Source organism: Heterodontus francisci, chromosome 2 (assembly GCF_036365525.1).
Source record: "Heterodontus francisci isolate sHetFra1 chromosome 2, sHetFra1.hap1, whole genome shotgun sequence".
NCBI lineage: Eukaryota > Metazoa > Chordata > Chondrichthyes > Heterodontiformes > Heterodontidae > Heterodontus > Heterodontus francisci.
The window spans coordinates 66,311,015-66,330,706 of record NC_090372.1 but is presented as its reverse complement, the minus strand read 5'-3'; the positions used below and the strand labels follow the sequence as shown (position 1 = coordinate 66,330,706).

The following is a 19,692-nucleotide window of genomic DNA, read 5'->3' as shown; positions in this document are numbered from 1 at the left end:
ATATTTATTTCTATTTCTGCTGTCAATTCACCCGTTTTGATATGAATGCTGCCTGCATTCAGATACAGAGCCTTCAGTTCTGTCTTTTTACCAACTCTGGCCTTATCTGTTGATGCACTCTTCTGTTTATACTCTCTTGTCCCTTCCTGCCACACTCTGGTTATCATTACCCATATTTCTACCCTGCTCTATTGCTTTGTCCTTTCTCTTTAGTTTACCATATCTCCCCTCATGTGATCCCTCCCCCCAACTCTTTAGTTTAAAGCCCTTTGTACCACCCTAGTTATATAACTCGCCAGAACAATGGTCCCAGCATGGTTGAGATGAAGACCATCTCAATGTTAGAGCTCAACTTTCCCTAGTACTGGTGCCAGTGCCCCACGAATCAAAACCCATTTCTCTCACATCAATCTTTGAGACACGCATTTAACTCTCTAATCTTATTTACCCTACTCCAATTTGCTTGTGGCTCAGGTAGTAATCCAGAGATTATTATCTCTGTGGTTCTGCTTTTTAATTTAGCCCCTAGATGCTCATAATCCTGAAGCAAAACCTCTTTCCTAGTCCTATCTATGCCATTGGTACCCACGTGGACCACAACAACTGGATCCTCCCCCTCTCACTACAAGTTCCTCTCCAACCCAAGCAGATATCACGAAACCTGGCACCGGGCAACCTGGAGGCATGCATTTCCACAGCCTGGTCATGAACATACTGAACATCCTGATCAAGGCAAGTTGAACCTCTTGGATCTAATTCTCAACTTTCTAGCCAAGTTAGGTATTACATTTTGAGTTACTAGATCACTGGGGATTGTAAAAACAATATTAAAATAAAAAGCACACTTGACTTCAACTACATATCAGTGGACATGCAGTGGTATTAATCAATATCATTATGCCATAATTTATAAAGTGTATGGAATTACCTTGTAATCTATGGAATTATTTTTTAATAAACCTTCAGTAATATCTGCATGAATTATTGCAGTAATCCTTTTTGAACATTACTGGACATTGCACAGAGACTAGATTGCTCTAGGTAAACAGCAAAAAACACTGAACATTCTGAAGAATACTATTCAACTTAATATTCCACAGACTGGTTAAGATTACATTACAGATTTTAACTGATGAGTTCAGATGATGTTTATAAAAGTTTTTAGAATTTCATCCTTATGGTAAACATCTGAATTCCTCAGATCCCAGCTGTAGCGGGAAGAGGCCCTTAAGTGGCTGTTAATAGACCACTTAAGGGCCTGAGTTGGCCTCTGGCCGGGAAGGCCATCATTGGCCTATCCCGCTCCCATCAAAATAGCTTGGCGAATGGGTGGTGACAGGTCCTCCGCACCCGTCCCCGCTGCAATTCTATGGGCCCTCTCTGCCTCCAACTCTGTCTCAGAGGGGCCCATAAAATATAGCCCTCTAACTCCACACTCCATTAAAAATCATTCAATTTCATAAAATGACTGGAAAAGATTTTTCAGTTGAACTTTTTGAAGAAGCTACGGCAACTATACTTCTGGTATGCCTTTTGATTGCCAAGATATTTTACATGCATGTTGATCTAGTCTTGCTGAAGTCTAAGATTTATATTACTTTGTTAATTAAAACTTGAAAAACCTGAAAATATTTCTCATTAGTGAATGGTAACAGGGAGCAGGACTGAGCTTTAAACTACAAATGTTTTACTTGTCAGTTTTCACTAGCCTTTGCAATGTTACATTTGTGGGTTCTCCCAACCTCCTGCCAGAATTCCACTTTCAGCCATTTACACTGATTCCATTGATCTCCAGCTGAACTTGCAGTGAGAAATTGGGAGAACTCACATAGAATTTCCAGGCCATTAAATTCTCAAGATGCCATGTAAAAGAAACACTGACAATATAGCGTATTGCTTTACCTTGGGTTTGTGCACTGGCGTTCTCTGTTTGTTACTCCTCCTCCACAAGTCCTTGAACAAGGTGACCACATTGACCAGTTTGACCAGCGACCATTTATAGGTTTTGGTCCTGAATCCCCATGTTTCACACACTGTCCACGACGGCACCACTGTATTGCAAAAAAAGGTAGTAAAATTGAGAACTAGCTAAATAATTACATAATTAGCATATTTAGCAATACATTCTGTTTTGCCAATTAGTGATTTAACTATAAGACAATATTAATATTTAATTTGACTATGTTCCTAAGGGTCACAAGTAAAATCAGTTGCAGATAATTTCGTGGATTAGGCTCTTACTTCACTTTTATTTAATGTACTATCAGATCTCCTGCAATTTTCCTCATGCGAGTCAAGATATATGGCTTAGAGATTGGATCCTTCTGTGCTCATTTTACAGTTGTAAAATGGGTATTTAATAGTCCAATATGGTGGGCTGGAAACGTGCTGCCCGCTGTAATGGTTAAGGCTCCTCCCAATGCTTCCAGGGTGCATACTAAAGCAAGCGTTAGATCTCCATTTGCTCATGCAAAGGCTTAACAGCTGCTCAAGGCCTCCTTTGCAAATCTGATTGCACCTGACCACAGCATGCATGTGCATGTGCTATGGTAATTTTCCTCAGGCGCTTGGCCGCTAAACCAGTAGTTGTTAAAAATTTCACCATTGGAAAGATAAGTTTGAACATTTAAAAAAAAAAGAAACAACTTATTGTGGAGCCAGGAAGCGCTGTCCCCCTGACTTTTAATGATCTTGAAAAACATCTGAGCATGCCGATCTTGATGCCTCCCTAGGACCAGTGAGCTACCTCTGGACCAGTGACTGGTGCTTAGAACCAGTAATAAGCAATGAGGTCAGCAGACTAAGTTGCCATGGTCCTCCCATTGGCCTTATTATTTGGGTGCAGCATATGCTGCACTAGGATCTCCAAATTAGGCACAATCCAAATTCTAGGCTATGCTTTCCTTGTGATATTAACAACTTTTCAGTGAGTTATGCACCTCATCCCTTCATCTGATTCCCTACCATCTTCCATCACTTTTTTTACATCAAGCAAATACAGTGCTACATAATCAATGGCATTCTGCCCTCTCTCTTGCAGTACACAGTAGAAGGGAGCCAAGCAGTGCTGGCAGAGGCAGGGCATGTCATCATCCTGTGCCCGATGGATGAGATGGTGTTGCACATCTTGGGTCCAGCTGCAACAGAGCCTGATGCATCCAGCATCACTAAGAACATTCAGGATGATGTTATATTACTGCCAAATGCTCCTTCTATTGGGTCCACAACAGTCCATGGAGACTAGAGAAACTGAAGGGAACATTAAAAATTCTGTACAGCTGCAGAGGGCTGGTGAAGTCCCAAAAATTCCACAGAGGATGATAGAGCCAGAAGAATTTTAAAAGGCCCAGATAGAGCCAAGAAGATTTAAAGAAGTTAAGATAAAAGCTGCAAAGGTTGAAGGAAAAGCACCAGAGATATGGTTAGCTGAAACTGTTTTTTTAAAGATTTAACTAGAGATGAGGGAAGTTCCTAAACAGGAAAGCCAAGAATGAGGGAGATGCCTCACCTAGTTGAAGTGCCACAGGGGAGTGCAGTGGAAGCTGGACAACCACCTGTGAGCACTAGTGTCCCAGAGGGCATGGGGTAGATTATGGAAAAACCTATCTCTGAAGTAAAAGGAAAAGGGAAGGTAACTTACTGTCATGAAGACCACCACCTGCCAAGAATGAGGCATATTAATTTTGTCATATGAACATTAATTTTAAACTGTTGCTGGAGTGAAGAAATTACTTGCTTAAAAAGAGATTACCAACAGCTGGCTGGAGGATATTTGTGTACGAAGAGACACAACAGAATTGCTCACTGATTCAATTAACAGAGATTGGGCTGGACAATGGTGATCCACATCTTGTCGGGGTAAGAGACAGCACTACACCACACCGCCCCCCCCACCCCCCCCCCGCACCACCGAGAACTTTGAAATCCACAAACGCAGGAGTTTGTTTAAACAGTTAGTCACATGACTAACCTGATGGCCAACTTGGAGTTTTAAATTGTGCTCACAGGGCAGTTTGGTCAGACTGCAGAGAGTGCAACTGAACCTGGAACAAAACAACCTCTCTCCTGGCTGGCTCTCTCTCGCTTTCTTACAAGCCTCTGGACCCACTGAAGACACGTAAACCTCAAGAGAGAAAAGACTCCTACATTGGAACAAGTTAAAGTGTGCACTGGGCCCCAAAGGAATAGCAAGACTTAAAGCAACCAAAGACTCACATCAAACTCAAAGGACTGTAACTACAATCCAGATATTGCCTCAAACTTTTCCCCTTCCTTCTACTTTTCTGACTCTATCTGCATGTGTGTTTACCACGTAAGCATGCTAGCGTGGTTGCGTTGCAAATTCGTAATTGTTAACCGAATTAAAGTTTAAGATGAATAAACTTCCACCTTTCTTGTTTAAATCTAAGAAAACCTGTTTAATTGATTTCTTTGCCTTACAACTGGAAAGCGGTGAACATGGATTCACTAAGGGGCAGCTAAAACACAGTGTTTTTAAAATTAAACCTTGCTACAGTTAAACCAGGGAAAGGCTGAGAGGGAACCCCTAGACCCCTTCTCACCTGGTCGTAACAATACCCTAAAGTGAACCACACTCAGGAAAATTCATAAGAAAACTAAAAGTGAGGTCAGTTTGGATCTACCCACTGATGAATCAAACTATCAGGTTCCAAATCCAAAACTAATCAAACCCAACAATTTAGAGTCAGAATTCTGCAAGAACAAGGGGCAAGAAGAAATCCCAGATCTATTGCAGGGGCTATAAAACTATGTATCACCCACTATTACCCTAGAAATAAGAACTATTAATGTGCCAGAACCTGAATGGTTAAAGCCATGTATTATGGAAGCAGTAGTTAAGGGGTTAAAGCTTTTACAGACAGGGAACCTTGCAACCAGCAGTAACAGAAATTTGCATAGAGTCATAGAGTTATACAGCAAAGAAACAGGCCTTTCAGCCCATTGTGCCTGTGTCGGCTATCAAGCACCTATCTATTCTAATTCCATTTTCTAGCACTTGGCCTGTAGCCTTGTATGCTATGGCGTTTCAAGTGCTCATTCAAATACTTCTTAAATGTTTGATGGTTCCTGTCTCTACCACCCCTTCAGGTTGTGTGTTCCAGATTCCAACCACCCTCTGGATGAAAATATTTTCCTCAAATCCCCTCTAAACCTCCTGCCCCTTACCTTCAATCTATGCCCCCTGGTTATTGATCCCATACTACAAGCTTCACCAACAAGCTCATGTTTATGGAGCTTAATGTTCCTAAAGTAGTACAAACTGGTGCAAGAGAAACTACAACCCCGTTTGAGAACACGTAACCAAAAGAAATGCAATTTATTTAAAAACAGTACCTCATCCAAAGGAAGGATGATGAAAATCTTAAACTTGAGCCTGAAATGGTTGCTATAAACTGCAGCAGTTGTAAGATGGAGCAGTGAATGAAATGAATGTGTACAGTGGGGCAACACTAAACCTTCTTACTGTTTTTTTTCTTTCTAAACCCAAAAATCAAACAACATAAAAATGAAATACAAGGAATTTAATGTTTTCCCTTTTTGGGGTGGTGTCACGCACACAGGAAGTTTGATGATACAAATTATGGACTAAATCTGTAGAGTTATAAAAAAACTGACTCTATCTTTTAAAAATGAGCCTTTATTTTAAAAAGTGAACAATGGTCCAAAGTGGCCACCGAAGACAAAAGGGATTGGCCTTCGTGGATTCAAATTGTCTGATAGGGACTAAGGAAAACAATATTCAAAGCTCAGAAGAGGCGTCAATTTCACCCATCTTACACCCATCCTAAAATATTCCAGAATTGAATGTCTTTTTCTGAAACAAACAAGGTGTGAAGTAGCCATATCCTGGGCCACTGTGTGATCACCATGGGGAAGATACGAAAGTGTTACGAAGTAACACAGCTTTACCTTAAAAAAGAGACAGCCTAGAGAGAGAGACTCCAGGTTGAAAGAAAGAGAAGAGATGCAACATCCAGCAGCTTGTTTTCCAGCAAGTCAGAAGGCACGTGCCCTGCTGTAGAATCGTACATCTACACTAGACAGCAGTGAACTAGAAGTGATCCACTGTCTTCAACTGAACTTTCAATCAAGAGAGAAATCTACAATCATAATTCAATAAATTTAATAGGTTTATCGTGACCTCCCCCCCCCCCACTAAAAATCACTTTCCCCTTTTTCTCTCTCTATCTGTCTCTTGTTTGTGTGTGTGTGTGTGTGCACGCGGACGAGGGAATGCATGAGTGGATGCCGTTGCGACAATTTCGTAATAAGGTGTATTGATCAATAACCACCTGATTTTCTGCTTTTAAACTTACAAGACAACCTGTCACTCTCTGTTGATATGAGTAACAAAACACACTTGCTGCGGTCAGGTGGGGAGTTGAACAGTGGGGACCACTCATATCGCACCACATGGCCGTAACACCTGCCCTGTCTGAATGCATGCCAGACGTTCACCAACAGACTTCCAAAACAAGCTGCAGTACTTCTACAAACTTCTCCACAGCAGATGTAAGACAAAAGTACCTCACCTGCAAGTTGGATGCCTGTCAATTTAAATAACACTTGCTGGGGGGGTTCCTTGTGCAGCTGAGCTTATGTTCAGCTGAGAGTGATTAGCACAGTGGACCTCCGTGGTCAAGCTTTCAGCAACATGCAAATCAGCCAGAATGCTATCGGTACATACACTGCATTCCCATGCATGCACTCTGCACAGTATGGACCGCCATGTTGGAAGTGTCCAGCAGCATGGCCGCACCAGGTTGTGTCTTTCAGGCTTCCCTAACGTCTGCAACAAGAGCACATTGGTGCCCAATTTTATGGTCAAGGAATCTTAGTTGGGATTTATGTCACGAGGATTTTTTCATGTTCAAAATGATTTTTGAAGTCAACAATCAAATGGGTAGTACAACAGATCCCATATCTTGTGAGGTGAGGTGTTGTCAACATAATACCATCTCCTAGATTATTCCCCTTAAAAGTTTAGTAATCAGAGTGAATACATTTGTCTATTTATCTGCAGATGCTAACATTTCAAATCATCTTTCCTGTCAAAACAACTTTTTTTTGACTGTGTTAATTTCTGAACAAATACAAACAGATTGGTGGGCCTGACCAGGAACTTAAATTAGTCATCACCGTCACAGGAAGAATGGGATTCACTTATGGATACAGCTGGCCGAAGCCACTTTTAAATCAGATTAACTCCATCAATAGAATGGCAAATATAGAAATATCCCTGTTTTGTCACAGTCACTTCACATGTAAAGAGGGAGAAGAGTGTATAACATAATGTTGGTAATCAAATGTACAATTCGGATTTTTGAAGAAGTGCATTTCAAGATTACGAAATAGAAGTGAGGGAAAATGATGCACTGCCTGATTCCGTAAATACCTCCTAGTACCCAAAGGACAGAAACATGAAGACATACAAGGATTTCACACACCTATATACCATATCAAAGTTTGCTATCTGTCACACGCACCTTTTTTGGACATCACCATTTTCTCATGTCTTGAGATGGCACCTTGGTTAAGATTTTCCCATTAATTAAACCAGAGCCTGAATTTTCGTTCGGGGCTCAGGAACTCCACACTCGGTTCATTTCTGGGTCCCGACCCCACAAGGCTATTTTTAAATGCAAAGGGGCTAATTGCCCACAGAGGTCAGAGTGGTGCCCAATGAGCAGGGTCAGGACTGGCATGAAGGCGGGACTCGGTGAACGACGGTCCTTTGAAAAGGTGAGCAGTAGCCATGGTTGGGCTTGACACTTGAAGAAATGGAGCAGGAGATGCAGTGGAATGGGAGGCATCCACGGCCAGCTCCACAATTCTCAGACACACCCCTCAAGGCATTAACAAAGGCTGTCAGTGAGAGGAGATATATGTTTTTCCTATCATCTGAGAAGGAACCTGTCGAAAGAAATGAAAAAGGCATGGATGGAAGTGATGATGAGGCCAGCAGCAAGGGAGTGACCCGAAGGACACAGGCCCAAAACCACAAGAGATTCAGCGACCCCATAATGTCTGGATAAGTGAGTGGCAAGCGGCACTCGAGGGACAGGTGACCAGCTCCGTAAATAGTAAATGGAGGCAGACTGGACTCTCAGAATGTCCATAAATCTCCCAAACATTGTCAGATCAAGTGGCCAGTTCTATACAACGGAGATGGCAGCCATCATCACATTTGGGGTGATATTCAGAACGGGGCTTCACTGAGGAGCAGACCAGTACATGTGAATGTCATGCTGGAATAGGTGAAAAGGGCATCCTACTCACAAATCTTTCTCTCCTCATCCTACAGGAAAGGAGAGCCCACAATGCCCACAAAATGGTCAGAATGGGTGCAGGTATGCTTGATATGCACAGTCTCACGCCAATGGAGGAGGTGGCATTGGATATTAGCAGGGTGTTGACACGCCAGTCTGTGGGCGATAGGCGGATGGGAGACCGAGATCAACAAGGTCGTTTGATAGCTCTATCACGATGTGAAGGGCATGGAAGAGATTCCTGCCCAATGCAGGCTTTGGCTCTTTGACCAATGTCTTCTATGGGGTTGCTTGTGCTGGAGGCACACGATGAGTAGGCCGAGTTCTCACAGCTACCTTATGTTTCCCACAGGGCCAGTTGCAGAGGGAGAGCACAGTGCCGAAGGAAAAACATCAGCATCCTTCTTGACAGGGAAGAGCTATCGGAGTCAGTACTGTCACATCATTCTTTAGCTCCTTCCACCAGCGCAGACACACTCATGTTGGTCGGGCCACAAACTACCAAAGAACAGGGAGCACTGGGTGAACCTCACTTCATGGGTGAGCAGGAGGAGGAGGGTGAGGCAGAGTCAGCTGTGGGCAATCAGCTGTGGACAGAGGACGGACACAGTGATGCTCCACTGGGCAAAGATGCTGTACCTCAGGTGTCACAAACAAGGAGGGTCTTCCTTGAGAATCAGAGGCAGATAAGTTCTCGTTTGTTGGAGTTCTTCGAGGCCTTGAGGTACCATGGGCAGGCAATGGAGGAGCCCATGCTGCGCAAGTGCTCTGTTGTGACTCAGGGATTCAATCACTTTAGCTCCACCATTGAGAGATTGGGCAATCTCTTGGAGAGCCATATGCAGCACCACTCTGATATGCACAGAAAAAGGGAGACTATCTGTGGCATTAACCATTCAGTATCGCTGATAGCGCCGAGATGCCCGAAGTGGATGCCAGCTGTATCCCAGTCTGCATCCAGCATCCACAGGCACCAGGGAAGGTCTGAGACAGTCCAAGAGGCAGATGAAGGGGCCACACCTTGGGGGCACTGGATCAGCCTATAGAGAAGCCCCCACGGGCACCTCCAAGACGAGGACAGAAGCAACAGGCATCTCAACTGGAGGTAGAGACAAGTGAGCAGGCTGCCTCCACCTCTTCCTGTACCACAGGGGGAGCACCCTGTAAAGCTGGTAGGGAAAGAAAGGCGCCACACCATTAATTTCACATAATGGGTCACCTGGGTGGTGTTTTCCACATTTGTCTGCTTTTTTGTTTTCATTTCAATATGACTTGTTTATGTTATCAATCTGATATATGTGTGTTATTGCTTCATGTCAAAAGGGGAATGGAGTCTTGTTGGGTGTCTTGGGTGGTGGGGGGGTGTGGGTGGAGGGCCTGGGATTTTTGTATTTCCATGTTCTGTGATGTTGGAAAATGTTGGCAGTGGAAACCTCATTGGTAATGGGACTCCTCAGATATGAGTCATTGTGGGATGATAGCTCTCTATGATGGAAGGTGAGTTTTGATGTCATGTGTCATAAGGGTTTGGAGGTGTTCAGGTGAAACACTGCTGAATCCGCGTGGCCCTTGCAGCCTGCCATTCACCGTGAGCTCTGGGACAGCATCAGTGGCTGTTCTCCAATGCTTGGGCACTGGCCAACTCTTCATTGATCCCTTCCTTCTCCTCCCAATCCTTCTCTGAGGTGGAGTGGCATTTCAGCTCCTCTGCCTCATCCATCTCCAGACATCTTTGTATTGTCATATTGTGCAGGGTTCAGCAACAATCGAGATACAGGGCACTCTGGCTGGCTCATACTGGAGGGCACCAACTGACCTGTCAAGGCAATGGAAATGCATCTTCAAGGTGCCAACGGTCTGTTCAATGCAGGTTCGTGTTAGTAGACGGCTTTGGTTGCAGTACCTCTCCGCATCTGTACGTGGGTAGCAGACGGGCATCAGGAGCCATCTTTTTAGGGGATAACCTTTATCTCCCAGCAGCCACCCACAGAGTCTGGCCTGAAGAGTTGCGGCACCTGGAACTCTAGCAGGATAAAGGAATCATGACAGCTGTCTGGAAACTGGGCACAGACTGGCAAGACTCACTTCCTGTGGTCACAGACCAGCTGGACATTCAATGAGTGGTAGCCCTTTCTGTTCAGGCATTGGGTTGGTTGGTGTATCGGTGCCTTGATGGCTACATGCATGGAATCAATAACCCCTGGACCTGAGGGACTCCATCAATGGAATCAAACCGCAATGCCATCTGATGGCCAGCACTGGCCATCTGTCTCAAAATGGATATAATCCCCCTCCTTCTAGAATATGGCATCCGTGACCTGCCTGATGGCATGATGAGTTGTCAATTGAATCTGCCGAAGCTCATCCTGGCTGTTCTGTTCAACGTCAGTGTAGCCTGTTCCCATCTCAACTCCCTCAGCTGGCACTTGTTCATTCACTCTGCCAACCCCAGCTGCCCTAGTGATGCCAGCTCCCTCACGTCCCTCTCCGGATTCCTACCACTCACCACTCAGAAACACAAGTCTTTCAGCTCCAACGATGGCTACTCCGTGGCACTTTTTGAACAGCTGGGCTTTATTCTGCAATAGACACCACAGTGTTCACGACTTCTACACCCTGCCGTGTCTAAGATATTGTGTTTTCTCTGCGCCCTTCTGTTAAAACTTAGAAGCTGCTCCTGACAAGACCGGCATTTGAAAATCCAGCCCCATCTTTCTCCAAGTCACGCCTAAAGCTGCACGCTTCTACCACTAGATGGAGCTTCACAATCTCTAACTCTCCAGCTTTCTGGAAATTTGTGGAGGCTGTACTCACCAACATACGTTTTCTTTAGGTGAGTTCTTAAGATAAGTATAGGCTTAATTTTTTTTTACTCTTTAAATTTCAAGGTAACATCTCTTCATTTTAAGGCTCTTACTGTCTTTAGCCTCCTGCCTCTCCTCTCCCCCGTAAAAGTTAAATTCACTGTACCTGGTCACAATGTGGAGCCCCCGAGGACCATCTCTCTTTTAGATGGTGGCTCAAAATTGCTGTCATATTAAAATTCATATAGTTATTTTCTTTTTGGGGGGAAATAAAATACAAACGTATTGCCCTGCAAATCTCTGGCTAATGCCACTTACTCACCCCACTCACCTCACTGGAGTGAGCCACTCTCACTTACATCGACTTCCATAGCTACAGCATTGGCTCTCAAAATCTTGGCCAGCTAAGAAGCCATCCAGTTCAGGTCCCACCTTCTTACCATCTGATTCCATGTCAATTCTCAGCATCTTGCTCAAGCTCAACCAGATGGTGCACAACTTCACTCTATCCTACTTCGCAAAGTCCACCTGCCTTGTGCCCCATCCTCTGCTTTTACTGACCCGTGACCTACTGTGTGGAAGCTCCTCCCACTGCTACATCATTAGTGGTAAAGCCTTCAGGTAACACACCTCCACATGGAGGAATTCTCTTCTTAAACTGCTCTAGTTTAGTTAAATTTGTCCCATCTTGGAGTTAGGCTGCGGATCAGCCATGATCTCATAGAACGGCGGGACAGGCTCGAGGGGCTGAATGGCCTATTCCTGTTCCTATCTTCATATGTTCCTATGTTTAAAGCTTTCTTAAAACCTAGCTGTTCAGCTTCACCTTCATCATCTTCCTTAATCCTAATTGAAACCCAATTCCTACCTCGTGTTCACCTCCTTTGTGATGTGTTTGGGAGGTTTACATGAAGGGATATCTATGGTGGGACACTATGGGCAGGATTTTATCCTGCCTTTGGAGTTGGGCATGGATTTGGGTTGGGGGGAGGTGCCAACAAAATGGCAAGGGATGCCACTCCCAACATTGTCCAGACCCCCTGCCATTTTGTCCGGGGCAGGGAAGGCAGAGGACCGCCTTCCTGCCTCAGGCCAATTCAGGCCCTTAAGTGGCCATTAATTGGCCACTTAAAGGCCTCTTCCCACCTCCACTCCAATTTTATGGAGGATGGAAAGGCCTGCTGCCACGTGGAAACGCCACCAGGTAAAACCTGGCAGCCTCCTAGTGGTGTCAAGGGGATCCCGCCTTTGGGGGCAATCCATGACCACCAGAGGGACCCCAAAGACGGCAATGGCTGCTCCCCAGGAAGAACCCACCCTCTTACGATCCCGTTGCCAGAGTCTGCCTGACTGGCCCCGGCAACCCTGACCCCACTCACCTGTCCCGGGGTCTCCGACGTCCTCAGTACTGCAGAGTTGCCAGCCCTCTGACTGGTTCGGAGCTCTGGAGACGGGAATTCATCCCTCAGAGGGACAGTGTTCCCGATGGCAGGCCATTCATCGGCTGCCCACTGTTTGTTTGCAACTGGGGTCCAACAGAGGGCTGAGGTGGGTTCTCCCCTGCTTTCTGGCCTGCCGCCAGGACCCTCGTTGCTGGAATAAAATCTGGCCCTATGTTTTAGTTGCTTTTTTTTATATATTGTAATTTACTTCTACTAACTTCATTACTGAAAATAAGCCAGCACATTTATCAATCACCTTTTCACAATGCCGGATTTACACATGTTCCCCACACTTGGAAACTAACAGAAAATGAGTATTTTAGGAAATGCAAGTGGAAGGTTGGAAAACCACAAGCCTACTTCGGGCTGGAATAAAAATGTAAGCCAAAACTAATTTTTTTTTTCTCTACCACACAATAACACAAAGATATTATCACCCATATTACTACTTTCTTACTATTTTTAAGTTTAGCAAGAAGCAAACAAGTTTAAAAAAAACCTTCCAGTCTCAACAGATCCTTCACCCATTTTTCAGCCACAGTGCACAATATCTCATACATCAACTGTGTTGGCCTCCTTCACACTGTATTTGATTGAAAGCTCAGTTGTGAAATTTCCAAGTTAATACAATGTCCAAATTTCATATCATAATATCACAGGATAATGCAACATTCATAGAATCATACAGCACAGAAGGAGGCCATTCGGCCAATTGTGCCCGTGCTGGCTCAATGTTGTTTTCTTTTTAAAAACAGTTTTCTTTCCTATGAAGAAATGCACAGAAGCTACAATTTATACTGATTGTTAAGAATAACATGAACATTTTGCAGGGTTGAAGAGAGAACTGATATTCATGAGTTCAGGATTTAGAATATCAATCACTCTCAACTCGATGGGAAGTGTCAAGTATGAGCAGATGTGGGAGCTGATTTTCACCTTCAATCATAAATCAGTTCGAATATGTTTGGATTCACTGGAATCTCAAATGCAAATTGTACTCAATTTTCTGGTCTAAGCTTGTTTACTCACAACTCTAGTTATAAACTCAGATTCTTCTAAGATGGCACCACTGATCGAAGATGAAAATTGTCCCCAAGTCAAATTTTAAAAGGATGGGGATAATTAAAGAGAAATGTTTCACAAAGAAGGGGGTAGCAATTCAGAAAGCTTCTGTAGAGCATTAAAATACATCTCAGCCTAGCAGCAATCTTTGGTAAGGCTGAAGGGGCAGGGGATTAAGAAGTGTCAAGTGAAGAAGATAAAGGAACTCCTAGATAGAGTGGTTAATCTGCAGTCAAGTGCAGATCAGCATCCAGCTTCCATATTGATGGCTACTAAAGTTGAAATGGTGCTGCATGGGATGCTTTTGAGGAACGTTACCCTCTAGGCCACTTCACAGCACCAATCCAGAGGAGTCAGCACTCCAGCATGGCTTCAAGAATAAGTGTCAGAATAAATAGGTTATTTTTGGGCTGGCAAGCTGTAACTAGTGGGATACAGCAAGTATTCATGCTTGGACCTCAGCTATTTACAATCTATATCAATAAATTGTATAAGCGGACCAAGTGTAATGCATCCAAGTTTGCTGATGGCACAAAGTTAGGTGGGAAAGTAAGCTGTGAGGAGGATGCAAAGAGGCTGTAAGGGGACATAGATTGGTTGAGTGAGTGAGCAAGAACATAACAGATTGAATATAATTTGGGGAAGTGTGAACTTATCCACTTTGGAAGGAAAAGTACAAAAGAATATTTTTTAAATGGAGAGAGACTGGGAAATGTTAGTATTCAGATAGACCTGGGTGTCTTTGTACATGAATCGCAGAAAGTTACAGCAAGCAATTAAGAAAGCAAATAGTATGTTATACCGTAATCCTGTTGTAATAGTCTAAGAGTGAAGCAGTTTCACTGCAATTGTATGGGGCCTTAGTGAGACTACACTTGGAGTAGTGTGTACGGTTTTGGTCTCCTTACCAAAGGAAGGATATACTTGCCTTGGAGGGAGTGCAATAAAGGTTCACTCAGCTGATTCCTGGGATAAGGGGATTGTCCTATGAGGACAGAGTGAGTAGATGTGGCCTATATTCCCTGGAATTTAGAAGACTGAGAGGTAATCTCATGAAACATAAAATTCTTCAAGGGCTTTATAGGGTAGATGCTGAAAGAATATTTCCCCTGGCTGAGGAACCTCTGAGGTCAGTCTCAGATTAAGGGGTCGGCCAGTTAGGACTGAGATGAGGAGAAATTTCTTCATTCAGAGGCCTGTGAATCTCTGGAATTCTCTAATCTCACAGGATGCTCAGTCATTGAACATATTCAAGACAGATACTGAGTGAATTAAGGTAGAAAGTTGTAATGAATGACGGAGCGGGTTCAACAGGCTGAATGGCCTACTCCTGCTCAGATTTCATATGTTCAAGAAGTGCAGCCTGAAGTGCTCCTGCTGGCTCCCCACTCAAACCACACAGATGAATGCAGGCCACTGCTTGTCCCCCACTTGGATTGTAAATGTTGGCCACCTCCCCGCCCTGAACACCATTGCCAGATCCACATTCCCTCCTTATGGCATCCTGCCAGTCGCTCCACTCTCCTGGTCAAAATCCACTTACAGTCACTGTATCCATCACCTCCCTTGCCCCCTAATTGCCTTTAAGGACTTACTTGAAGGCCCTGTCAGCAACACAAGAAGAGCCCTCTTCTCCAGTGAACTGTCTAGAGGCACCCATTAGGCTTCCACAGCTCACAAGTTCGATGATATTAAGACCTGATTACTGAGATTAGGTTCTCCTCAGCCTTATTCATTCAGATGGAGGAATCGCTCCCTGGGCCCAAACAAATTTTTCCCCTATATGTCTTCCCACTAGGTTTCACTCAACTTGTTGGGAACTCTGTGCTCAACATGTCTCTGGGCTGTGAAATGGCACAAAGCCCTTTAGCACTGCCTTTTTCAGAAACAAACATAGTTCCCACCTGTTTCAGATGGGCATTCTTATGCCCATCCCTGGCCAGACTGGGAATATTTAGCAGGAATCTGACAGCACTGACTTTTGACAGATTTCCCAATCTGTACTGCTCTGTTACAAAGCATGTAGCTGACCAAACTTGACATTGCATAACATTTTCATTGAAAAAAATCACATAGAATGGAATAGAAGCAGAGGTAGATACTAAATTTTTGTTTGATTGAATATCAGAATATGTTATAGAGCTGATACAGAAAATCAAACTGAATGGAGCGATAGCAAAAACTTATATTTATATAGCACCTTTAATGTAATAAAACATCCCAACGTGCTTCATAGGAACATTATAAAGCAAAATATGACACCGAGCCACATAATGAGATATTAGGTCAGATGATCAAAAGCTTGGTCAAAGAGGTAGGTTTTAAGGAGTGTTTTAAAGGAGGAAAGTGTGGTTGAGAGGTGAAGAGGTATGGGGAGGAAATTCTAGAACTTAGGTCCTAGGCAGTTGAAGGCACCAATGGTGGAGCCATTAAAATCAGGATGCTCAAAAGACCAGAATTAGAGAACTACATATCTTGGAGGGTTATGGGCTGGAGGAGGTAATAGAAATAAGGAGGGTTGAGGCCATGAAGTCAAGACATTGCTTTATCGGGAGCTAATGTAGGCCAGAAAGTACTGTGGTGATGGGTGAACAGGACTTGGTGTGAGTTAGGACATGGGCAGCAGAGTTTTGGATGACCTCAAGGTTACAGGGTATAATGAGGGAGGCCAGCCAGAAGTGCACTGGAATAGTTAGAGGTAACACAGGCATGAATGAGGATTTCAGCAGCAAATGAGCTGAGGCAGAGGTGAAGTTACGGAGATGGAAATAGGTAATCTTAGTGATGTCATGAATTTGTGATCGGAAGCTCATCTCAGGGTCAAATATGACACCAAGGTTGAGAACAGTCTGGTTTTGTCTGAGACAGTTGCCAGGGAGAAGGATGGAGTCGGTAGCTAGGGAACGAAGTTTGGAGCGGGGACTGAAAACAATGGCTTCAGTCTTCCCAATATTTAATTGGAGAAAATTTCTGCTTATCCAGTACCATAACCATAAAAAAGTGCTTCTGTATTTGTAGGAGTAAAATACTACCAAATAAACCTGGGACTACAGACACACGTCATATTTTGATAATCAGCCAGCAAGTACTTGGCTCTACAAAGTGCTTAAAATTTAAACCTGGCATAGATGGCTTACTAATTATACATCCATTTAGCTCATTAGTCTTTCATTTCATGCCAAGAAAAATCATTGCAGCTTTTGCATACAATTAACCTGTCACTTAAAAATTATAATCGTGTTGCTCTTTGCTAGAATTCTTACAAGTAGTGCAAGTACAGCAACACCCACTTTGATGTTTTGGCAACCTACCATTTTTGAGCATGACATCCACTCTTAAACAGTCTCTCAGGAGAAACTGGATAAATGTACTAAAATACATTATCAATTCCTTTTTTAAAAATAATTTATTTCTAGATTGATTAATCAATATTTGATACATCTTTAAAAATCCTCAGTTAAGCTTATTTGGGTTGTGTTTCAATGGCAATATCCACTAAAGATACCTCCCCTCAGATTCAACCTCTTCTAACTTTGGAGCTTTGGGCCAAAGGATATGACATTGAAAAACTAGAACTACACTTTAATTATCTACAAAGAGACAATTACAGCACACTGACATTGATTCATGAAGGTGACCCCAGCAACCACCAGATTAATATGTAATTACCACATATTTCCATGAATGATAAGTGAAAAAACAAAAAATTGGGATTAGCGATGGGTTAGGGTCCATATTTTTAAAACCCCCAAGTATGTCCTCTGTATGACAAACAGAGCAGCTGTCCAATTATTGTAGAGCTGGTGGCTGTACATTTCTAATAACTTGATAAAATAAACTTTAAAGTTTCTTTATGTCTATTAATAAAAACCTCTCACATCAGATTGCAAGTATGTCTAAAATAGATAAGAAAAGACATAAACAGAAGTTAGATTCAAACAAATTAATGGCATCAGTTAGTTAGAGCTGGTTAGACTTTTTATCTTTAAACACACTTCTTATTTTTAAGCAGACACATAAATAACAGGGGTAAAATTTAACTTTAGCAAAAGTACAAACCAGATGGCAGTGGGTTGGTCACCCATTATATATTGGGGTATAAAAGCCTAAGTTGACTTTTACCCTCAACAATTTTGTAGACACTTATAAAGGACTAAAAACAAAAAGAAGGCATAGGTGAATGCATCCTTATCTAGAAATGTGCTGCAGGGTTTCCCCTGGCCTGCTTAATTACACTTGTGGCACCAGAGGCCAAATTTTGCAAGGTTCTGCTCCAAGTGTAGTAACCTACTCCTCAGCAGATTGGAGAATCCGGCATGCTATTCTCCAGACTAAATTCTACAATCCCCTTCCCTGTCCATTGAGGCTCTGTATTGTGAAATGTATCTTTATGTATATTTGGCTCTTGTGCTACATTCATGCCACAGCTACTGATTTCAGTATGATGGAAATATGGGTTTCAATATGTGTTCCAGCCAGCTCACAATGCTCAGATGGGACTGCAATTTTATGCCCAATAGAAAGCTCTGCACATACCTAATCATATCAACACTAATTTACTGTCATTGAGATAAAACTCAATTTATATTTGCAACTCATTGAAGAAATGTTCTGTGAAAGAAAAATTCCATAATGATTTAGCTTTTAGAAAAAAATCTCTTAAATCAGATTCAATGGTATCAGTTTATTGCAAGGTTCCATCTTCAAATTCCTCACAAGATGAAAATTCATGACTATTTAATACAACTGCAGGAAACAGAGACAAGGTAAACAATTTTCTGTACAGTAATATAATGCAGTTAGTTTCAAACTAACTCTGATTAACCTGCATGGGTGTTAATATATTTTCTTCTGTGACAAAGTTTTTTATTGCCCCATGTTGAACTTGACCAAAAATGTAGGTTGAATTTTATAAACAAGGATTGTTCATGTTGCAGTGTATAAAAATTCTTCATGATTTCCAAAAACAAAACTATTTTAGTTACTAGTATACCTACAAAAATGCAAACACAAAGATTGACCCAACAGGTTTCTTGTAAACCACATAATAAATTCACTAACAAATACATTTTAAAAAGTACAAGTCAGAAGCTATTTATCAACTGAAAACAGCAAAGGGTTACCTTACCCTGTTGATCCCACAAACAGTGCCTTCAGCCGCTGGCATGAATTTTGTTTCACATCTTCGGCCAACTCTATGACACCATAGTGCTTTACAGATGTCCTAAGGGATAGAAAAATCAATTCAATTACAAGGTTTTCTGTGAGAACAATCACAGCTAATGAATTATTGTTTTAAATTTGTTGCTAAGGAGTAACAAATACATTTTGGTATCAGCATAGCCAAAGAACACAAGTATTTTTAGGAACAGGGAAAAACTATTAGGCCCAATTAAGACCATCCATTTTTGCTGGACCAACCCCATGTTCCTACTTATTAATATATCCCTTAACCACTTCTCTGCAGAAATGCATCCAATTGTCCCTAAAACTCATGTACACAAGAATTATAGAATGGTTAAAGTATAGAAAGAGGCCATTTGGCCAGTCGAGTCCATGTTGGGTCTCTGCAAGAGTAATTTAGCTCGTCCCACTCCCTTCCCTATCCCCATAGCCCTGCAAATTTCCATATTAACTTCAAGACAATATTAAAAGACATCAGGGTTGACTTTCTGCTACTGTGTAGCTTAGACTAAATAGCTATTGTTTGGTTGCAGACACAAACAAATGGAAGAATACACTTGCATCCAAATTTCCAAGGTCTGCTCATTAGCATAGCTGCAGGTGCCGGATGAATGTTGGGGGCACAGTTGCATTGAGAAAGAAGTTTAAGTGGAATTTAAAGGAATTAAAAGTGAAGTGTCGCAATAATAGGGTAAAAGTCTTGAAAGCCGTTGCAAAGCCTAAAGTGACATTTTGACCAATTATTAGTCTTTGCCAAGTCTGGGGATCAGGAGGCAGGCAAAAATAAAAAGGAAGAAAAAAACAATTTTCAGGCATGAGTCTGCAGATAAGTAGCCCTTAGTTTGATAGCTGCTAAGTATGACTGATGATACAATAGGAGTTTTCTTTTCCTCAAAAATATACTTTATT

The 19,692-nt window shown here is 42.6% G+C and overlaps 1 protein-coding gene across 2 annotated transcripts in view; it reads right to left on the bottom strand.

Annotated features, from left to right (window-relative positions):
- Positions 1–19,692, bottom strand: part of LOC137384581 (A disintegrin and metalloproteinase with thrombospondin motifs 16) — a 375,653-nt gene that overhangs the window by 153,267 nt on the left and 202,694 nt on the right. For both annotated transcript variants that reach the window (XM_068058730.1, XM_068058724.1), the window contains 2 exons: positions 18,728–18,823; positions 1,903–2,051 (listed from right to left, as the gene is read on the bottom strand). In XM_068058730.1, coding sequence (XP_067914831.1) covers positions 1,903–2,051; positions 18,728–18,823 — 245 coding nt within the window. The remainder of the gene's footprint in view (positions 1–1,902; positions 2,052–18,727; positions 18,824–19,692) is intronic.